Source organism: Lipotes vexillifer, unplaced genomic scaffold, assembly GCF_000442215.2.
Source record: "Lipotes vexillifer unplaced genomic scaffold, Lipotes_vexillifer_v1.1 scaffold1084, whole genome shotgun sequence".
NCBI classification, from domain to species: Eukaryota; Metazoa; Chordata; class Mammalia; order Artiodactyla; family Lipotidae; genus Lipotes; species Lipotes vexillifer.
The window spans coordinates 154,813-178,044 of record NW_006785495.1 but is presented as its reverse complement, the minus strand read 5'-3'; the positions used below and the strand labels follow the sequence as shown (position 1 = coordinate 178,044).

Genomic DNA, 23,232 nt, shown 5'->3' with positions numbered 1-23,232 from the left:
GAAAATCAGAAAGACTATATTTCTCTGGTTGGAACTTGTAATAATTTTCTTTCTTGTGCCTGCCCTACTTCTTAGGCAATGGAAGAATATATGCAACGTCTACATAGAAGCTACAAAGAAGTCTTTAAACCCAATTCTAAACATATGGCTGAGACAGTTAGCCTGAAATAATCATATGAACAACCTGCTGCTACTTAAACAGTCTGTTTTCCAACATATTTTCACTAACAGCTTCTTGTTAGAGTAAAAGCATGCACTCCTATGGGCCTAAGAAGGTGGCTGAAAAACACCCATGAAATATAAAGAATATTCAACGTTCAATCCTATATTTCTTCATTTCAAAGCAGTCTATTACATGCTCAAGAGCTCAGATTTCTTGCCTACAGGAAAATCTGGAGAATCTTCTTTTCAAAACAATTTATTCTATTTTCTTTAACAGTCTCTTAAAGATTTCCACTAAAATCTTTAATTCATGCTAACAACAATGACAACAACAAAATGGGCCTCAATCATGGACTCACTTGGTGTAGATCAATAGCCTAAGTTCATTAATAGGAACTATCAACTACAGAAGGTACGGAAGGAATGAGGTTAAAATTTCAGCCTGAAGAATTCAGGTTAGATAGAGAGCAGAAACTTCTAATTTGGAAAGCTAAGCAGTATTGGCCTCACAAACAGACCAATTTCTTTCTCCAAGTGTTCTCTCTCAGTCATTATGAGACATCCATGAATTAATCATACTATTCATACTGTTTGTACTTGATTCTTTGGGACATTGCAACTTGATTTCTAGGTAAATTTAGGGATCCTCCACAAGCCTGAGGCAGATGCAATAAGTCCTAGTGAAAAGATCACTGGATTAGAAGAAGGCAGGGTTATCATCCTGATCTGACACTGAGCACCCGGCTGACCTTCAGCAGGTAACCTCACTTCCCTGTGTTTTGACAATCACATCATAAAACCAGGGGTTCAGAGATGTTCTTGGAGATCCCTTCTTACTTGGCATTCTGCATTTCTAACATACATTTCAGATGACTACTTCCTTCTATTCCAGCAGACAACACCTGCAGGAACAGGTTCAGACGAGCGTCTAGTATGCCATTGCCTACATCTCTGATATAACTCCTTTGGGGTAAAGCGAGAGGCCTGCGTTAAAATATAAATGTTCTTGGAATGAAATATCACATGAAGCTATTCAGATTTTCTTCAGACCCCTAGCAGTGTCCTGAGGTTCAGGTTGTTGCAATTTCTAAGACTTCCTTGCCAATTCTTTTCCCTCCCTATCCAGCAGCTTGTAAAGGCCTGCAGCATTATTTCTCCATTCCATTTCTAGTGGAGAGCAAAGCGAATGAATGTCCTCTGTGCGTGGAACTGCCATCTAGGCAGTCCTACATTCCCATGAGCAAAACAGAACTTTCCACATGTGCTATGGGAATGAAAAAGAAACCACCCTAAATTAATGCTGCTTGGGTGAAAAAATGTAATCTACCAGGCTCTATAGTACTAATTTAGCTGAACTAAATTGGTTTGTTAGAACTAGGCCTGATGCAGTATTCCCACAAAATTTCACAGGCCATGTTAAGTGTTAAGATCTGAATGCCTTGGAGAGCAAAAGTGATAATCAACTAAGGGACCCTGGCCAAACACACGTCATTGGATGTGATGGGGGAGCTGACTCCACAAGCAAACGTGAAAAGTGTTTTCACTAATTTCTAGCAGCCTGGAAGGTTTCCTCAATAAGAGAAAATGTTAAAGCACATGAGTTTCCTCTTCTGGACATTTGCTGCTCACCAATAGCTTAATTTGCAGGATGCTTCTCTGCTTTTAGGATATAAAAAAGCTCTTCTCTATAAAAGGATAATCAAACCATTAAGGATTCCAATTCAACAAATGTTTATTGAATAAATTCTATGCAATTCCTTCCCTCATAGGGCTCTCAAGAGAGGCCAGCACGTAAATGCTAAAAATAACCTGCTCTTACTTTAATAGAGAAATATATAGAGTTTGGGGAAAATCGAAGTGTAAAATTCATTATGGTTGAGCATTTCTCTTCAGTCTTGACACTTCTCATTAGAATTTTTCAGTCTCAAACTCAATGAAGAACAGACCGAATATAAATTACTTTTCACATTGATCAGCTACTGAGGCTTCCACTTAAGTTTACGGGGAGAAGGGTTTATGGGAGAAGGGTTCTAAGCCTTTTCAACCCAAACTTCTGTTCTTTTTCATACACTCTTTTTCTTTTCTAAACAATCTCTTTTTTACTTTTCATTTTTAATGATATTATAATCACACTAGAAAATTTGGAAAACGAATCTTTAAGAAGAGAGGGAGAGAACTGTGTAACTCTTACCTAACCACACATAGCATTTTGCTGTACTTCTTTTACCATCCCTAGGGTTTTTAGTTTTTAGTTATAGTTTTGTCTTTTTGTTTTTATATTTTCATACTCATGCTATACACATAATTTTAAACCTACTTTTTAAATTTAAGACTATCATAAGCATTTTTCCATGTTAGTAAATCGTCTTCAAATTATGACTACCAAATACTGACGACTACACCTAATTTGCTCAATACCCACCTGTCATTAGACAATTAAGCTGTTGTCACTTTTCAAGGGGCCACTTTCTGGAAGCTGTGTGCCCGCATCATGAAGGGAAATGTCTCTGAGAACTGGATGACTTCCTCTGGTCCTTAGTGCTGCTGTTTGAACTTAATTACTACCTCTTGATAGTCCACACCTCCCTGTTCATCTGCAGCTGCTCTTAAAGTCACAGAATGGGAAGCAACCTTCTCGATTGTCCAGTCCAATCCCATTTTCATCACAAATAAGCCACACCGAGCTCCCAGTGCTAGTGGTCAGTCTAGAGCCGGTACTAACACCAAGACCCCCAGACAGCATGCTGTATGTCTGTCCCCTCTCAGATGTTGTAGAATATTGAAAGCTTCTAAAGCAGACAGTGAGTGGCAAACTGTGGTATAAAAGGAATCTGGTCCCAATTCTACACTATTTTCAGCATCAAGATGCAAAACCCTTTATCTCCTGCTTGTTTGTTTAATCTTCTCAAACACACTGAAAACATATCATCATTGGGATTTTAAACTATTAAGTATTGTCCAGGGAGGAACCCCAACAAGATTTAATTTAAGGTCAAAGAACAGGGGGGAAAAGCCATCATCACTTGGACACATTCCAAAGTGGTTAATTACATTTCATCTGCCTAAATTATCTTGTTACTTTAATTAAATATGGTAATAATTATCATTTCTTATCTCTGCTCGCTTCAGGAATGCAGCTTCAATTATTACCACTCCTGTGTCCCACCCCCAAGGGGTTGGGCAGAGAAAGCCTTCTCTTCATTTGTGCCTTCTTTAGAAGAAACCCCATTATATGGAAATACTTAAACTCACACAACAGGGAAAGGAGATGGGGAGAAGGAACAGATGATTCATGGAGTTATTCATTTTCCAAAAGGATGCTGTGCAGAATTCCTTTAATAACAAGCATCCCTTGTGTATTTTAAATGATTTAATTTTCCTTCATTTCCTTTCATATATAGCTTCTAAGAATCACAATTGCTGCATTAAAATGAGGCATACTTTTATTTGAAAATAAATGATTCAGTAGGTCTGGGGAGGGGCCTGAGAGTCTGCATTTCCAACAAGCTCCCAGCTGAGGTTCCTGCCGCTGCAGCTCCACAGATCACACTCTGAGAAGCAAGGCTGCAGGTGATTCCATGGCTCGGAACCATTGGTGACAGGTGGGTTTTAGTGTAAGGAAAACCTACAATGAGCACTACTTGGCCCTACTGCCAGGAATTTTGTCCTTGAAGCTAATCTTCCTCTCCCTGTTTCAATTCAAGCTCATTTCAATTTTTGAAAATACAGGAGAACCTGTCAGCTGCACCTTTATTTGATCATTTTAATTTATACTCTCTTTCTCCATTCTTGCCAAAACAATTCCACTTTTTTTTTAACCTTTCTTCAAAGAATCATTATCTAGCCTTATAACAGAAAATTTATCAATAAGAAAATTGTAACTGCCAATTTTTCTTTTTAGCAGTTTATAGGAAAAATATAGACAGGAAAAAAATCTCCATCATTTTCCTATTTTTCCACACTGAATTTCTTCCCCATTAGTGAGTATTTTAGCGGTTACTCTAATCACCTGTGCAACAGTGGAATTATATTAGGTTTAGAGATTAATGTGCCCCTTCTCTATCACTCCCCCCCTCCCCACCCCCACTACTGATGTCCATATTTAGTCATTTCCTTTCCTACCAGAAGGTGAGTTTACTCCTCAACAATTATTCACTGAGCACAAGCCATATGCAAGGCAGTGTTTTAGACATTGGGAATTTAAAATGGTGAACAGAACAATGCAATTATGTGTTGGTAAGTATGGTTAAATATTGAGCAAGAAATCAGGACAAAATGTGTGCATTTGAGTGGGTGCTGGATTGCTTGAAGTCTTGGATTCTTTTCTCTTTGTAGCCTTTCCCTCGGAGAGCTCATCTGTTCTCTCATCATGCTGGAGACTCCCAAATTTATATTCCCAAACACTTTCAGGCCCATATTTCTCTTTTCTTTTTTTTTACATTCATCCAGCACTTTTCATTTTACAAAACATCTTTCATACATTATTTGATGCAAGCTTCACAATAAATCTTTGAATTGGATGATGTTAAGAGACCCATCCAAGATCACTGGACTTCCTAAGTGAAAAAAACAGGGCTAAGCCAATACTCTTTCTTATATTTCATAAGGCCTTTTTGTCCATGACGACTATAAGATAGGACAATGTCAAAACAAACTGGGGGCGGGGGGGCGCTTCCCTGGTGGCACTTCCCTGGTGGCGCAGTGGTTAAGAATCCGCCTGCCAACGCAGGTGACATGGGTTCGAGCCCTGGTCTGGGAAGATCCCACATGCCACGGAGCAACTAGGGCCCATGCGCCACAACTACTGAGCCTGCGTTCTAGAGCCCTCGAGCCACAACTACTGAAACCTGTGCGCCTAGAGCCTGTGCTCAGCAACAAGAGAAGCCACAGCAATGAGAAGCCCTCGCACCGCAACAAAGAGTAGCCCCTGCTCGCGGCAACTAGAGAAAGCCCGCGTGCAGCAACGAAGACCCAACACATCAGTTAAAAAAAAGAAAACCTGGGGGAAATATCTTTTTAATGTTTTGTTTAAATGAAAAGTTAAACATTCATCCAGGCCCATATTTCAAACTGATCATGTCAATACAACATGATAAAAACCACAATAATCTCTTCCCTGTCAAATCAGCTCTCTTCTTTTTATTTTTCCATATGTACAGTGACACCTCCACTCTTTCACAGCAGGTTCTAAATCTCAGCCTTTTCTGCCTCTTTCACATCCATAGTTAATGTATTACCAAGATCTCTTGATTCTTATCTCACAGTACCTAACAAATTTGATTTTTCCTCCCATTCCAAAGCTATCATCCTCCAAGAAGTTCAACCACCAATGGACTCTCCCTCTTCTAAATTTGACATGTTCTTATTCATGTATTCATCAATTCATTTTTATTACTTTAATCATATTTATTATGTACTTTGTTGGTGAAATGTTTTATGAGTTGTTCTGTGAAAATGATAAAGATAATTAATAGGAGGTCCCTTCCCTTAAATTCTATATAACATAGTTAATAGCACAAATATATAGAACTTTACTACACATACATATTTCCTCTACAGCTTAAAGTTTCATAAGGCTACATAACTCTATTGATTGTTCAGGAAAATACGTTTTTGTTACCCTGAATGTAATACTGCCAATGGAGATGAGGGACGAGCCCTCACCGAAAAATAACGCTATGAGTGAGGAACCAGTGTGCCCCTAGAATAATACAGCTGCTGTGCTTGAAAGACTCTGAGCTTTGTGCATCCCACCAGTGGGTGACACAGCGATTAGAATGTTTACTCTGTGGTGTACTCATCATGATGCTGAGGGTGACAGGAAAAAGAGACCAAGAGTTTGATGTCATTGAACTTACAGCTATTACAAATATGTATTCACCTCTAGTACTTGACACCTTCTATTTGCTTGAACAACTTGCAAGGGCAATGTTAATTTTGGATAAAGATACACACTTTCCTAGGAATGCAAGTAGCAGGTGAGAGCACAGTAAACTGCATTGGACTGCACTGCAGTATCACTAAATGGTTTGTGCTGTTTCTGCGTTCCAAAAGGGACTATAAGCTGACCTATTATTTTGTACTTCTTCTGTATTTCCTACTGCAAATCACCTAGATCTGGATACTACATCATCTGCTTTCAAATAACCTATTCAATCTTGCCCTCCTCAATCCTGTACTGACTCTAGTTTTACTGGGCACCGCCCTTAGTGGTCTGCATGGCACTGGTTTCAAACTATCTTCCACCCTAGAACCCCACCCAATCACTGCCATCTACTCGTCTTATTCAGGTCTTCAAAGACATCTCAGGGGACAATACTTCCATGCAGCCTTGCCAGTTCCTCCAGAAATCATGTCTCCCTTTCAGGCCACCTACTGCACAATTTTTTATGCCATTCATTTCAACACTCTAGGATATTATTCCACACCGTCTTCCACTGCTCCCTCATTGGTTCCCATGCATAAGTCCAGTTCCACCAAATTATTGCAAACAGATACAGAGCAGGGAGACGAACTTAGGGAGGTTGTTTTAATCAATCTATTAATGTTTTCCTTGGTCTTACAACTGCACCTGTGTTAGAATCAGTATATCAAGTTTTCTTCACATAATATTTATTCTCTAAGACCAAGGTGAATTATACTATCTAATTATTACATATAACTAATGATTTTTACATATAAGTAATTTTATAATCTCTTCTCAAATTCTAATTTTATATATGGTACCGATAATGAGAGTATATAAAGGAATCTATCAGAAATTATTTCTCAGACTACTTTCAAAACCATTACCTTTCCCAGTGGCTACACACATTAGGGTCTTCAAGGTTCAGAGATGATGCTGTCCTGATCCAGTGGCATAACAGTATACAGATAAAGCCCAGGCATGAGTTCAAAGAAATAACCATTGTTTCTGAAGAACAACCTACAAGAAAAAAAATCCAAATTAAAGATGCGTTAAAATGACCCAAACAGAATTCTTCTGAGCACATCAACTATTCAGTACCAGTTGTTACTAGGGCTGAAACATGCATAACGAGTCTTGGATTTAAGATGGGTCACCAGCTTTCATGGTCCAGGAGAGAGAGATATTTCTTATGTTGTCAGGATGGTCACCATTTTGTAAATTACTAAAAAAAAAAATGCAAATCATCATTAATTGCCACCATAACAAGAGACCTTCTCATCCATGCCAGCTAACATTAAAGGAATCTACCCAAACAGCTCAGAGCAACACAGTCTTCCAGATTCTCTCACCAGGCATATTTCCCTTCTGGAAGAAGAGGGCACACAGAGGAATCTAGCCTCATTTGTCCTAGAGGATAAATAATGAAACAGAAGCTCCATTGACTCAAGAGAGAGGCACCTCAGGCTTAAGCTGAGAGTCATTCAATAATTCATTCAACGTACACTGAATGCCCACTCTATCCTAGGCACCGTGCAAACACTGGACATAAAACACACATCTAGTTCCTGTCCCTGCCCATCAAGATCTTTATAATTTAATAATTGTGATTTACATTTCTTATATTTAGTGCTTCTGTCTCCCCATCTGCTGAACAGAGACAAAACCAGCTGTTTTACAGAGGTTTCTACATAGGTGTATAGAAAAAAGTGTAAAGGTGTTTGGCGGTCAGTGTTAGAAAAAATGAACCTGGTATTACTGTTGAGAGGAATAAAGACCAAAAAGGAAAAACAATTAGCAACGTATCTTCAGAAGAGTTAGGCCTGCAAAGGAGACAGAAGAAGAGGGAGGAGAATGTTCCAGGCAGAGGGAACGGAGGTGAGGGAAGGTCAGGCACACTTAGGGATCTCAAACTAGCTCAGCTGGAGAAAGATATGGGGCGTATCACCATGGGTTTTATAAGACATTGCAAAGTATGTGAACCTCATCCGAGGATTACCGAGAGCTAGGAAAGGCTACAGGGTGACATTCGAAAGATCACTGGCTTCAGGGGGTGAGGGACCTGCAGGAGGAGACTATTAGAGGGAGGTCAGGTGAGACACCACTGCGAGTGAAATAAGGAAGTAACACTGGGGTTGCAGGGAACTGAGTGACTCTGGGAGTTTTTCAGGAGGCGAAATAGACAGGACTTGGTGATTGATGTGGGAGTAAGAGTGAGGAGGGATGCCTGATACGGCCCCTTGGGTGGAGGGTGAACCCCTCATGGAGATGGAAGCACAGAAGCCCTCCTCCTGGGAGGCAGGGGAGGACAGGGGTGTGGGGAACTTGGCCCTTAGTGAGGAGGAAAAGTTTGTCACGCTATATAAAATGATTTTATATAATCATTATAAAAATGGACATAGAAATAGCTGATCCAGGATTTCCCTGGCGGTCCAGTGGTTAAGACATCACTTCCAATGCAAGGGGCGCAGGTTCAATCCCTGGTCAGGAAACTAAGATCCCACATGCCAGGAGGCCAAAAAAAAAAAAAAAGGAAAACAAGCATTAGCCTGACTGTTGGTAAACTGGTGAAACTAGTAACAACTGGTCAGATTATGGGACTAAGCAGTTATTTTCTGGGTGAGAGCTGGCATTTTGAGAAGTTGTACTAATTTTCCACACCATGAGGTTACCAGTTTTTAGTGTCTGGGAACCAAATTCATTGAATAATAATCTTGTGGTTTTAAAAGGTAAGTTTATCTTAAAACAAACAAATAATAAACAACAATATGGGCAAACACCTAACCTTAGGAAATAGTTTATCCTTCAGATTCCAGACAATAGATTAAATGAGGAAGTATTAAGTTCTTTAAAATCAAGATTGCTATAAGCACAAGTATATTAAGTATATTATGACAAGTTACCTATCTCAAAATCCACAAAGGCTAAAACAAAAGAAAATGTTTGATTTGGAATAGGAATAAAGGTCATGGATTTGTAGGATAATTAAAAGATAGTGTAAGCCACTATGAGAGGTAGTGAAATCTTTGAGAGATTTCAATCATTATGAAATAATTCCAACATATAAGGCATAAATGAGTAGCCAAAATATTGCTTATAAATTAATTCAAATTATTGATGTTTCTCACAGGCTAACCATCATGAAGTTGTAAAATCTGAAGCTTAACATTATATAATTAAAGAAGCTATGCTACTTAACAGAAATAAATACAAAGTAATGATGATGATGATAAACAATAACAGTTAACATTTCCTGACCTATTACTCTGTGCCAGGCACAGTGCTGAACCTTTTACGTGAATTACCTATTTAATCTGCACAGTAACTTACGTAGGTATTTTTATCATCCTCATTTCACAGTTAAGGACATGTAATATACTGTGACATTTTCCTCATCCATCAAAAAAAGTAAACCTTTTATATTTTGGTTGTAACAAATAAGCATGGCAAGTATCTCTCTGTCTCATTGCCTTATCTATGTCAGGTAAGTATTCTGTTTCAATGAAGTGTGAAATACGTATCTTAACTTTCATTCTTTCCTAAAGACAAAACAAGAGCTGGTCAGCAGTAATCTGCCAACTACTCACAAACAATTACCCCAAATTGGAAAGTTTATATCCTGAGTCACCAACTCAGACTCAAACCATCCATTTCCCAATTAGAAATGTTTAGTCTGTAAAGTTGGAAATTGCTGGAAGCAATGAATCAAACTGCCAAGAAAAAGGAAGAGGCTGTGTTCTCTCTCTTATTTTTGTTTTTTAATGAATTTATTTATTTATGTATTTTATTTTTGGCTGCGTTGGGTCTTCGTTGCTGCCTGTGGGCTTTCTCTGGTTGCAGCCAGTGGGGGCTACTCTTCGTTGCGGTGCACGGGCTTCTCACTGCGGTGGCTTTGCTTGTTGCGGAGCACAGGCTCTAGGCTCGTGAGCTTCAGTAGTTGCAGCACGCAGGCTCAGTAGTTGTGGCATGTGGGATCTTCCCGGACCAGGGCTCGAACCCGTGTCCCCTGAATTGGCAGGCGGATTCTTAACCACTGAGCCACCAGGGAAGTCCCTGTGTTCCCTTTCAATGTAAAAATTTTAGCGTTAATTTGGTATCTATTTTTGTTTTGCACTTGATGCATGGCCCCGTGAAGGGTTTAACCTCACTAAGCGGATGGCAGAAAAAAAAGAAAAAGCAGAATTTGGTCACCTCCTTATTACTTCTGAAATTCAGCATACAGAAAAATCAAACTGCACTGCAAAGTTGCCGGCGGCATTCATGGAAGGAAAAATATCAGTATATTTTAAATTGTATATATGTCACTCGGTCTCTTACTCCCAAAGCATTTTCCAAATCAAAATTAGAAAATTAACGGAGTTCTAGAATAATCTACATTAAAGTATAAAATATTCAAAGCAAAAAGAATTGCTAAATCAAAAAGAAAGGATCGTGCAAACTCATATGAACTGATTAAAATCATTTGAGGAAATAATTCATATGTTATATTGATACATGGTAGGGGGAGAAGACATTTCCCAAATGTGCCAATGAGCTGTAAAGGAGTATAGAAATGCAACATTTCCCTATATTCAGAAACATGGGTGGTCCTTCCTTTTGTTTGTCTTGTCACTGACAGGCAATCAAAACAAGTGGGTAAGGCATTTCATATACCTTTTCCCTTTTTGATTTGTCTTCTTCTATAGGTTTTGATGAGTAAACGTGTGTATCTTTTTCCCTTTGTGTCTACCTTGAAGGAAAAAACTTCAATAAACATTTTTCTTCCTCATTTCTCTTTTAAGCTGTGCCATCTTGTCTGACACTATAATCTTAGAGCGCAAATGAAAACAAAATACAATCTTTAAAAAATAACATTATTTCAACTGAAAAAAAAAGGCAACACAGTGGTGATATGCTTCCTTGAAACAGACATTTTGAAAATATTCAAAACTCTAAATTGGATATTGAGCTACCCCTACCCACCCAGTCTTTGCCTTCAAATAATTTGCCTCTTACGTTTAACAAAATTTTAAATGTAAAAAAATAAAGAGACATTTGCATGAACCCCCTAGTGCCAAACTTGATTGCATTCCATATCATTCACTTAATTATTATGGAAAAATCAAAACAGAAAATCAGTAGAACTGATTAGCATTGCTAAAGTACTCCTATTAGAAAGAGGAAACACAGCAGGCAGAGTTAACTCTTACTGCCTACTGGGAAGGCAGGCTTTGCTCTTCTACCACAAAAACCTCAGTAAACAATCAGGTTGAAAAAAATCCTTACAATGGATGAGTCCGAGTTGTGAAGACAGGGAGTAGCTTCTCTATCAGTGTGTTAGGGAGAAATAAATAATGGGGAGTTCACTTGCTAATTTATTTTTGCAACAACAGAAGGATAAATGATTCCAGACAATTCTTTCTGGCTCTAAAATCTATTTCCTTACTAGAATCATTAAGTGCACACATAGAAATAACTGGGACGCCCTTACCCACTGTTTTTTCAAGCTCACTACTCTAAAATCCTCTCACAGTTCTCTCGATGAAAGTGATTTACTGATTAAGAACAGCCACATTCTCACAATTTCCCCCCTGGATACCAAGAGTCACCTAGTCTACTGATCACTCTATCACATTATCTGTAAAGGATGTACTAGCTTTACCTTGAATCACTCAGAAAGGCTGCCCAGATGTGCTGTACGCTTCCTGGAGCTCTGAACCTGTAAATAGAGTATCAAAGGTCCAGCTTCAGGGTAGTCAAGGTGTCAAAAGAGTAACGCTTGCTGGTTGCCCCAAGAACAACCTCAGACGAGGACTTCCATGGAAATACTACTCCGCCGATAAAAGGAATCCCTGAGGCACTGTCCTGATTTCTATTTTCACCACCCAAAGCTAGTTATTCTAATAGCGTATTAATTTACTCAAGCATAACTACACATTGGAAGCAGTATAATGCTATCTATTTTCATCTGGGGATCCTCACATCATTTTGCTAACATCAAATACCACAACCAAGATATGCTTCTAAGTCAAACTAAATCATGTTGTAATGGCAGCCCCCCCAGCAATCCTTGGAAGCTTCTAATACTAAAAGTTAAATGAATGTGGCTATTAACATTTAAGAAAAGAAAAATCTTCTCAAATCCTATTTTATAAACTTATAAGGATTTTATAAACAACCAAAAATAAAAAAACAACAACACATTAGCATGAAGTGGGTGTTTAATATCAAGTTCTGGCATTCACTGAGCACTTCACATCAAGCAAAAACTGGGCAAACCCCTGAGGCTGCCAGGCACTGAGATACCCTGAGGGGCTCACACCACATGAAGAACAGCCACAAACGTTGGCCATCTCACACCACATGGAGAACAGCCACAACCGTTGGCCATCTCAACACAGCAGGATGCAGCCACAATTGATTAAGACTGAAAGAGCTTCTGGGGTAACATAGAGGTACAGGCTCACCTACTTAACCAGCTGCCCCACAGGTGTAATCTAGGTGGCATTAAGGGAGAGTTTTGGGGAGGCCATGGTCACCCGCTCATCATCAACTTTGCAAAGTACTCTACAACATCCCTGTAAATCCATCTCCTACAACATATGGAAAAAAGTCCACAAACAGTACTCACTAAGGATCTAAGTGCAAGCAACTGCGGGGAATATTATGACTTATAAAGCATGGTCTCTAGCTTCAATAGTTCAAAATCTACTATGGAGGAAGATTATAAATAAAATATTATTTGTCAAATGAGTCAATGTAGAAAGAATTGCTAGAGTTTTAAGAAGATAGAAAAATCGATGTGAGCAGTGAAGGCTCATGAAAGAGGTCAAACTTGAAAAGAAAGTTTCCAAAAGGAGAAAAACTAGAAATCACTGAGTGCCTACCTCGTACCTCGTACCTCACACGCATAATCTCACTGGCTGAGATTAAATGTTTCACCTGAAATCGACTAAAACAGAGCAGTGATTCGAACATGGCTGGCTGATGACTGCAACATCTGTGATCTGCCCTCAGCATCACATCAGGATTAAAGGAAGCCTTTGGGTAAATGAATACAATGGGGAGGGGCCACGAGGCAGAGAGAAAAGTGTGAGTCAAGCCTTGAGAGTGGAGAGCAGGAGGTCTTGTAAGGAATCTTGAGAAGCAGTGCTAGAAAGGAAGGTAGAGCTTCTTGATGAAGGGTCTGGAGCCCCAGGCTAAGGAGTTCAGATGGTTTTATCCTGTCTGCAGTGGAATACACTTAAGTCTATGAGCAGGGTGCATTATTTGATGAAAGAGGTGTTTTGAAGATTAACACAGAGTAGGTGTTCAAAATCCAACCAAGGGATTGCCTCCTGGTGGCGAAGAAAGTGAGTGGAGGTTAGTGTCCTCGGGGTGTGACGCTGGATCGCCTGTCCCAGGGTGGTAGCCTCAGGAATGGGAAGTATGTGAGAGAGCAATGAAAGAAAGAATTGGCAGGATTGGGAGACATACTAGAAAATAGGGTTGATATCTGGGAGAGCTGTTCTGGGTTTAAGCCATTCTCAATCCCAGTTATATTTTCTTGATTCAGTCTATTTTTATCTCCTACTGGGAAAACAATGCACCTCTTCTTTATTAGAAAAAGACTTCAAACTTCAAAACTTCAAACAATACTTCTCATTCCAGAATTCAGTAAATAAAATTATATTGATTTTCTTAAACTCTTACAATTTAATATTCCTCAGTAATATTCCTACCTATTCTTCCCAACATGAAGATCTCTAATTTTTTTGGCCCATCCAACAACAACAACAAAAAAGCCCTTTATCCCTTTATAAGATACACTCCTTCTTTCTCTTTTTCAACAGCTACGATTTGGCAGCACTAATTATACCCTATTGTTGTAGCCAGCCTCCCGGATGGCCTCCAGTGAATTCTGTCTTGTGTAAACCCTTTGCACAATGAATAGACTTATGTAACCAATAGGATATTGCAAAACTGACAGAGTGTAACTTCCAAACCTAGGTCATCAAAGGCGTTGCAGTTTCCATCTTGCTTTTTGGATCACCATTCTGCAGGAAGCCAGCTGCCATGTCATTGAGACACTCAAGCAGCCCTATAGAGAGATGGGCATAGTGAGGAACTGAGGCCTCCTGCCAACAGCCATGTGAGTGGATCCTCCAGACCCTATCAAACCTTCAGAAGACTGTAGTCCCTGCTGAAATACCAGCTACAACCTCATGAGACCCTGAGCCAGACCCACCAACTAAGCTTCTCCCAAATTCCTGACCCACATAAACTGTGAGATAATAAATGTTTGTTGTTTTAAGCCACTAAGTTTTGAGGTAATTTGTTACACAGCAATAGATATCCAATATGCCTATATTTCAATATGTCTATACCAAAAATATTTTGACTTCCAAAATAGCTCTCAAAAATGCCTGCCATTTAGTTGGCATCTTCAGTATCAGTTGTACACAAAAGAAACCACCTGCAATGCTTCTGAAATCTTTTCTCTACATTAGAACTCCTGCCAAGAGCCCATCAACTTCTAATTGCACTTTGACTTATTGCGTCCCTAGAGGCATGACCTCACAATACCTGTGTTTTAAGGTGCATCTGCTGCTTTTCCACACAAAGCACTGTCCCAAATTATCCTGCCATTTATCCTTAACCATTTAACATCTGACTATCCAGAAGAGTTGATCTGCTTCACAACTTGGAGAGTTCATCACATGCTCTGTGCAATGTCATTTGTAAAATATTAAATGAATGGATTCTAGACTTTTCCATAAGTTAATTTTTCATCTACAAATACATGTTCCTTTATTCCTAGTCTTCTGTGATTATCTTTGATTAGATGGCATATAAAATTTAATTATTTCATTTTGTTAACTTTTTATTTTAAAATAATTTCAAATATATTTGAAAGCTACAAAAATAGACCAAAGAGTGCCCTTCACCCAGACTCACTAGTTGCTAACACTCTGCCACATTTACTTTATCACTCTCTAGCTACATACACATATATAGGCAATATATATACATACTCTTTAACCATTTGAGAGTAATTTGTACATATGCAAATACTTCTAAATACTTCAATTTACATTTTCTAAAAAGAAGAACATTCACTTATGTGTAACCCAACTGTCTGAGGAAATTTAACACTGATGCTAAACTACGATGTAACCTATAGACCTAATTCAAATTTCATCAACTGTCTTAATAATGTAATTATTTTAACAATGTTTCACATAGACATTGTTCAAAGCCTTTGCTGAAGAACAAACATTTGTTTTCTCAATCAGCAGACATTGATCAGGGACATTTCTGCCCTCCAAGAGTTTCTAATCTAATGTGAGAGCTCTATCATGTGGATAGTAATAACAAGGCAATAAAAATTATGATTAGGGTCAAAAGATGTTACAAAATAAGTATGGAAGTTAAGAAAGTATTTCCAGCTGGAGAGTGGGGATAAGAGCATATTGAGGGCTGTGCTGGGTAGACGGATCAGGGGAGGTTGCACCCAAAGGAACGAGTAGGAGCAAAAGCAAGAGAAAGCAGCTTCCCAGAGGGAAAAGCAAATGGGTAAGGCTGTCTGGAGCACAGAGTAGAAAATCAAGTGAGTAGAAAAGGAATTTTAGAGCCAGGTCAGGAATGGCATTGAATATGATGGTTTAAGATTTACTCAAGTTAAAATATCCAAACACTTCATGAGACCTCAGGCAGTCCAGGAATAAATGTGTATAAGAAAAATGAACTAGAAAATAGAACTTGATCAGCCCAGAAAGAAAGGGAGACTATTGTTTTTTGTTTTCTTTCAACCAACAATACTAATTAAAGAAGCTGGACATTTCAGGTTTGACCAATACCCTGACACAGTACAAGCAGGAAAAAATCCAACGGAAACAGAATGAATGACAAAATAAGGCAATTTCCTTTAGAAAGGAAAAGTCAAATTAAAGGGTAAGAGGAGAAAATATCAGTAGAATTCTCTGATGTGCAGCAGGATACTTTGAGTGTCATCAGCATCTTAGGTCTTTCCTTGCACACAGGGCTGGTGGGAGGACAGAACAATAACAGGAAGCCTAAGTATTTGCATGGTCCCTCTCATCTCGGGCAGGTCTGTTTCAATGGTGCATGCTGCTATAGTAGGAAAGATTGACGACGTTCATCTGCCCCCATCACTGGCATGACAAGGGGGACCTGCTCGTCCAACTCTAGGTCATTGTGCTAACCCTCAATTCCTGAGACACTCACCATTAGGCACAGCTGAACAATCCAAGTCAAGCCTTACTTTCCTCAAAGATCATTTCTTAGAGAAGAAAACAGAGGAACACAAACCCCATGAGGAAAAGAATTTCTATGGAACCAAGATTTTAGAAAATTCTCCTGTCAGTTGCATCTATCTAGATTCTATTAAGACAAACACACACACACACACACACACACACACACACACACACACATACACACACCATTCCTCTATTTTTAATACTTCATAACAGGCCATATAATTGAAGTGGTTTTTTTTTTTTTAATTGAAGTTTTTAACATTCATTTGGCTCCCCAAAATTTTCCAGAGCACTACACATATCCTGGGTTCCACAGAGCGTTTGTGCTAAAAAATAGAACAGAAAGTTATAGTTTAATGGTTTTATGGAATCCAGTCAAAATCCTTTCGTTTTATGAACGGAATAACTGAAGGCCCAAATTAGGATGACCTGACCATGATCACGGAGCTAGTCTGTGGGTGGTCTGACACTAGATCACAGAACTCAGGTTTCTTAACTCCAGTCAAATTATTAATACCTCTCCATCAGGTATAACAGTCATAGTCTTCCTAAAATAATACTCCATCTGTGCATTGGAGCCTCTTGAAATGCAAATTCATTCAAAGTTAGATTCTTCAAGTGACCAAGCAACTTCCTGGTCAAAACTGAAAATGTGAATTAGAAAGTACATAAGGTATTTCCATGTTTAGACTGTACAGATGTTGCAAATAATCAGTGACAGCGGAACTCCACTGCCATTCTTCCCAGGGTTACTCAGTTCTGAACCACTAATCCAGACCAGGATGCAGAGTGACCACAGACATCTCTAACTGCAGGCATTGCCACAAAAGAGTCTGGACACTTTTATCCACATGGTTTTAAGCCCACATGGGCAAAAGCTTTGAAGATTTGGGATAAAATGTGAGGAAATGGCTGAGGAAGTGTAAGTAGGCAGAAGGTAATTACTCAAAGCTGCACTTGGCAGGACATTCTGGAGAAAATGCTGGGGCTGCCATCTCTCCCACTTCCGTTTCCTCACCAACAGTATCTATGTGCAAATATAAGAAGCCACAACCCAAACCCCAACTTTATGACTCTTAAAAATAGGGCTTTGATTTAGTAGATGAAGTGCCACATGCTGAAGCAGCAGCACCACTTCCTGTGGTATCGAGACAGATCTTTTATTCAAGAATCGACCCTGTCTGACCCTGAATAATAGTTTGAGAACAACCCTGAATGATAGTTTGAGAACAATCTCATATTGATAGGAAAGTTAAGAGCCATTCTCCATACTACTTCCTTCATTCACATTCCATAACACTCTCTTCTGATTTCCCCGTATCTTATTTGTCCTTCTCTGCCATTTTTAGGGAAATCCAGGATCTGGATGCCATGGGGACAGGAAGGTATAGCGACTGATGTTCTAGTCTGGCTCAGTGTCAAACTTTGATCACTGATGGGTCACTGATTCTCTCTCGCTTTACTTCCTGTTCAGAAATATCAGCCAGGAAAGCAGGTTTAATGGCAAGGAGACTTAAAAGGAGAGTTGTATTTTCCATTTGCCTTTCTTATAAACCTCCAGAATGCCTATGATTCAACTTTTGTGTGAAGATGGCCGTCAGCAGGAAGCTGGCCCAGGACCCTAATTTCACACATGATGATGCTGTGATCCAGAGAAATTACATGTATGCCCAAGGTCACAAACTTATTTCATAAATAGCTTCTCCTTAGCCTAATAGTGGACCAAAATGCAAGATCCTATCAGTTTATCTTGCACAATAATTCTGAATTGCTACACACAAAGATAATAAAGACAAAATTACTTTTTTTTTTTTTGCGGCTGAAGTCAGTCTTAACAGAATACAAATATACAAGTTATAGGCCCTGGGGTTCTTATAAAAGTTTAACTCTAAAATATTGACAAATGGCCAAGACTTTAATCAGGTAACTCGTGAATGCCCTTTCTCATTCCAAGGAGGAGGAGCTCACCATGAGTTATGTCCACCCAATCTCTGCATAGAAGGAGCAGAGTAGACACAGCCTCATAAAAGTTTTGCTAATGGCTGAGGCAAAGGAGTTGATGAAAGATAAATGGACATTCCCCCAATTCCTCAGCGCAATGATTCCTTTTTGGTTCTTTGTGGTATCCTTGGTACTTAGAACAGCACCTCACAGAGAGGAGGGCAAAAGAATGAATGAAGAACAAATGAATGAATAAATAACTTTAAAGAATAATAAAGTATAGAGAAGAGTCAAGTATGTAGACTTGAATAAAGAATTTAAGTAAAGAAAACTAGTTTAAAGAAGAAAAAGGTTTGTGTCTGGTAGGACTTCTCCAGCAAGATTTGGAATTGGTAAATTGAACAAATAAAAATCTGTTGAAAATACATATATTTCAAATTATGGGTTTTTCCAGAACTAATAATTTTTATGTACTATGAGTCATTGTACATCTCTTATATAACTTAAAGTACCTTTTATTTTTAAAAAATTCTGGGGGAGGACTTTGTTACTTTGAAATAGGGCATAATTTTACAACTCTTATGGGCATTTTAATTTTTCTCTTTCATTCTCAGCCAAATATGCTTGATCTTCTTATGGGAAATATTTCTCATTAATTTATTTTTCATTATTTTTTAGGGCTTAAGGCAATTTTCCAATGGCAAAATCACTGCAAGAGTCGTTATCTCTTACTGCAAGTATTTATAAGCTTTGTATATTCTAGGATGATTTTATAATTATTTTTTAACATAGCATTTGGCGATTTTTACCTGCTTTCCAATGTACTTTTAAATTCATTTTCAGTCCAACTGTATCTACTTAGTATGGTCCCAGCATTTTAAATTGGTTATCACTTTTATATCTTATCCAAAAATTCTATCAGGAATGAAGAAATGGCCAGTATTTTTTGGGGGGGGGGGAGGGCTCTTCCTGAGTCATTAAGTTTTTAATTTTATTTTAACACTGGAATACAAAATAAAGAGTTGAGAAATATATGCCTCTATCATTTATTATTAACTTAGTTTCATTCCTCATTCTAACTACAGCAACAAACAGTTCTGTGGTATTGGTCCTTTAGTTTGGCCTTTTGTTGTAAAGATAAAGTAGGTTTTAAAACCAAGGCCTAGAACCACTAACTTTTGACTAGTTTTTCAGTTTGATCAATTTACCCTTTTTCCAATTAATCTCCAATTCATCCTCCATGCTGCCACCAACCCTCTCAAAACACATATGAGAACATCACACTTTCATACTTAAAACCTTTTGAGAGCTTGCATTTGTGGTAAAGCCCAAACTGAGCCTTATCACCCAGCAAATTCCCACAGGTATATATCACTTCTAAATATCACTTGAGCAATTCTTGCTGCTTGAATTTCCCAAAATATTACACGCTCTCACTCCTCTATGTCTTTCCCCATGCTGTTCTTTCTTCTTGGAATGCCCTTAACTATCTGGTCAACTTAATTCTCACTAGTTACTCAAGAATCAAAGGTTACTTTTCCTCTTAGAAGAGATCCCAGGCCAACCTAGACATCCTTCTTCTTTACCCTCATAACCCCTGGGGCATCCGGGGAGTAGATGATGTGGACTTTGCCAGAGTAATAACACACAGTATTTTATTCACCATTTTCTTACTCATCTCTCCACTAGCTGGTAAACTCCCTGATATCAAAAGAGTACACTGTTCATCTTTACATATTCTTACCACATATGGAGGGCTCAATAATATTTTAAGATTTTAACCCATTTAATTGCTAAACTATACTACTACAAAGGGAAATCCTGGAGTTGAAATAAAATGATTACAATACGAGTGAATATAAACATAGAATAACAATTAAACCTTTGCTAGAAAAATAGTTCAAAATTAGAGAAAAAATTATGTTGTTTCTATAGAGAAACTATGGACACTTTCAAGGGCTTAATTAATAGTTAGTTATTCTGTAAATTCATTTAAAAGCTAAAGGTTTTCTTTTCATTGGCATTCCTTTATTCTCAGTAAGCACCCCTGCTCACACATGGCTACATTTGGTCATGATTTTTGTAGACCTATATTCATCTCAGCTATGGGCAAAGTGAGGTGACCATGAGTATACATTTGGGAGCAGCAAAGAGAGGGACCAGGATGCGCTGGGATTCACGCAATATAAGTAACAAAGAAAGGTACAGGAGTCAGGGGCAAAGGAGCAATGGAACCAAACTCTCAATGGCAGCCTTTTGCTGTGCTAAGAACTCTTGGGAAGAGTTGAGTCCCCATGGCTGAAGAGCACAATTCCTAGGGCCTTTCTGTGTGGGCTGGTAGAGGGACCCATCCCAGCAAACTTTATCATAAAAACAATGTCTGGGAACACACCAGAACAAACCCTCAATAATTAGCAGATTATTACAGTCTACAGTAACTGAAGGACCACCCTGCTTCAATGCGTTCATGAAGTGCAATATAAATATAGTTTAGAAAAGGGAAAGTTTATGTTATAAAGTCATTTTAAATGTATCCTTGAAATATAGAAAGGAAAAGAACTTTAGGCTCCATTTTTGTTGTTGTTGTTGTTTTTGCGGTACGCGGGCCTCTTACTGTTGCGGCCTCTCCCGTTGCGGAGCACAGGCTCCGGACGCGCAGGCCCAGCGGCCATGGCTCACGGGCCCAGCCGCTCTGCCGAACATGGGATATTCCCAGACCGGGGCACGAACCCGTGTGTCCCCTGCAACGGCAGGCGGACTCTCAACCACTGCGCCACCAGCGAAGCCCTAGGCTCAATTTTGAGAACTACCTAAGGCCTTTGATGGTCTTTGGTGAAGGTCACATTGTGATACAAGCAAAAGAAGATTTTAATGGACCCCGAATGTACATGTATCCTACATTACCCAAATAAGGAAAGAAAATGAAAAGCACGGGTGGGCATAAATGCACACCAAGTATAACACTAAGAATAACTAAATAAACTGTAACATTAACATCAATATAGTTACAGGTTTCATGGTGATTAATACCTTTACTTTCAAGCAGATTCTAATAACTCTTTAAGGGCAATTTGAACCAAAAAAGCTAAAGGTATTTGAACTGAAGCCATGAGTTCTGAACTCTGCAGGGCCACAGGCTTTGCAATTTATGATATTTAAAAAAATCTCTTCCCTTCCTCCGTTCTTGATCTTCTAAATGTCATTTCTCTTTTGCCTTTATTATAAACACCCTTCCTTGACTCTTTTTTTAATTTCAAAATCTCTAATAGTAGTATCTTCATTTTATCACAAATATTGGAAACTATAGGCAGCACAAAGCATTCAAGACTAAGTTGACCCCATCATACTGAATACCTTAATTTCCTTCTTATGAATAAGTCCCTATAAACTATATTACTGTCATTTGTTCAAGGTTTTAAACTTTCTAATCATTTAATTTTAAAAGGAAAAATAAAATATAATGGATTTAAACTATACATGAAGCCTATCTCAATTGAAGAATCTGTGGAGGATGGAAAAAGTTTCCTGCATGGATTATATTTTTCTTGCTCTGCTAATTTGAAAGGGTCTATGATTAATTTCTATGATTCCCTTGGGTCAACATGTACGCCTCCCTAACTGTTTGAAATTCAAATCATTACATAAGCTTCCTGTCAACTTATTTCTCTCTTTGCGATAATTTATTCTCTCATTCCATATCTAATTAATGATGTTTTCATGACATAAGTAAAAATATTCTTTGGTCTTTACACTAAAAGCTGCATAGAAATCTCTGATGGAACCAACTCTCCACATCCTTCATCTGTATGTTACCTTGTGCTGCTGGTCATCTTTTCACATAACCAGCCCCCTCTCCTCAACTAGACTACAAGCTCCTTGAAAGCAGAGTCCATGTCTTTATCTTGTCTTTCATTCCACTCCTCTTTGATCTCTACTCCTCTCCCCATCGGTAAGAATATAACAGATGTTCAATAAACGGCTGTTAATTGAGATAGGTCAAAACTTGGGGCCGTGGGGCATGCAACATCCACATTGTTTTCAGCAGTGATCTGAGAGGCTGAAGAGTAGTCAGGGGATTGTATCCTGTGAGTCACAGACAGTTGATATGAGTCTAGAGGCTTGAGGTGAGAGATTAACAACTGAGAACGGGATCCACACCTGGGGAAAATGCCCAAGTAACTTTGAGAAACCATCCCTGAAGTGATCTGTTCCAACAGGAGGTGGCGCTTTAGCTCAGGACCACTCTGCTGGCCAAGTTTCCACTTCATCCGAAAGGTATCTCTGAATTTATAGAAACATTTCCCCAGCAACGGAACGGGAACTAAAACATGAGCTGTATCATCCCAGAAGATCTTGCTATTGTTAAGGAAAATATAAGAAAACTAATAGGAATCTTATTTAAAGAAAAGCTTTGCTTTTCCAGCAACTGAATAATCCTAGCAACAGTCTTCTCTTGAACCACAGGTCTTTCCTACTGTACCTAGGAGGTCTCACTTTTTGATGCAAGGTGTACATAGAGATAGTTTCTTAAAACAAATTTTAATGTGAGGTCTGTGGGCACGTGCCTACTTTCATATTTGGCAAGAAATATGTTTGACATCAATGGCAGAAAATGTCTAAATGGATAAAGGTAGTAAAAAAGTGATTAGGTGTCATTTGAATAAACAAATATGGAGTGCCATTAACATTAGTATCCCTTTCCATGTATGTGTGTGTACAAATGTTAAATACATACAAACTGCTTGTTCAAGGCTAATTAGATGAGCAGGTCAAGTTTATGTTTTATTAATACCTGGGTTGAAATTAAATTAAATCTTGATTATGCTCTACGAATCATCTGCTTCATTGGATTAGATTAAGAGGGCTAAATTTAAGAATATAATCAACTAGAAATTCTCTTGGTAATATCCTGAAGAACTCAAAATTATGCATTAGGAGACAAGGGTATGAGTCAATAATTTTATAAAATGGGATCCAGGGCCT

The 23,232-nt window shown here is 38.6% G+C and overlaps 1 protein-coding gene across 1 annotated transcript in view; it reads right to left on the bottom strand.

The window, feature by feature from the left end:
• The window catches only part of MEGF10 (multiple EGF like domains 10), a 126,009-nt gene extending 114,445 nt beyond the window's left edge, over window positions 1-11,564 (bottom strand). The window contains exons 1-2 of the mRNA XM_007457608.1: window positions 11,542-11,564; window positions 6,955-7,071 (exon numbers count right to left, since the gene is read on the bottom strand). Coding sequence (XP_007457670.1) covers window positions 6,955-7,070 — 116 coding nt within the window. The 5' untranslated portion in view covers window position 7,071; window positions 11,542-11,564. The remainder of the gene's footprint in view (window positions 1-6,954; window positions 7,072-11,541) is intronic.
• Between the last annotated feature and the right edge of the window lie 11,668 nt (window positions 11,565-23,232).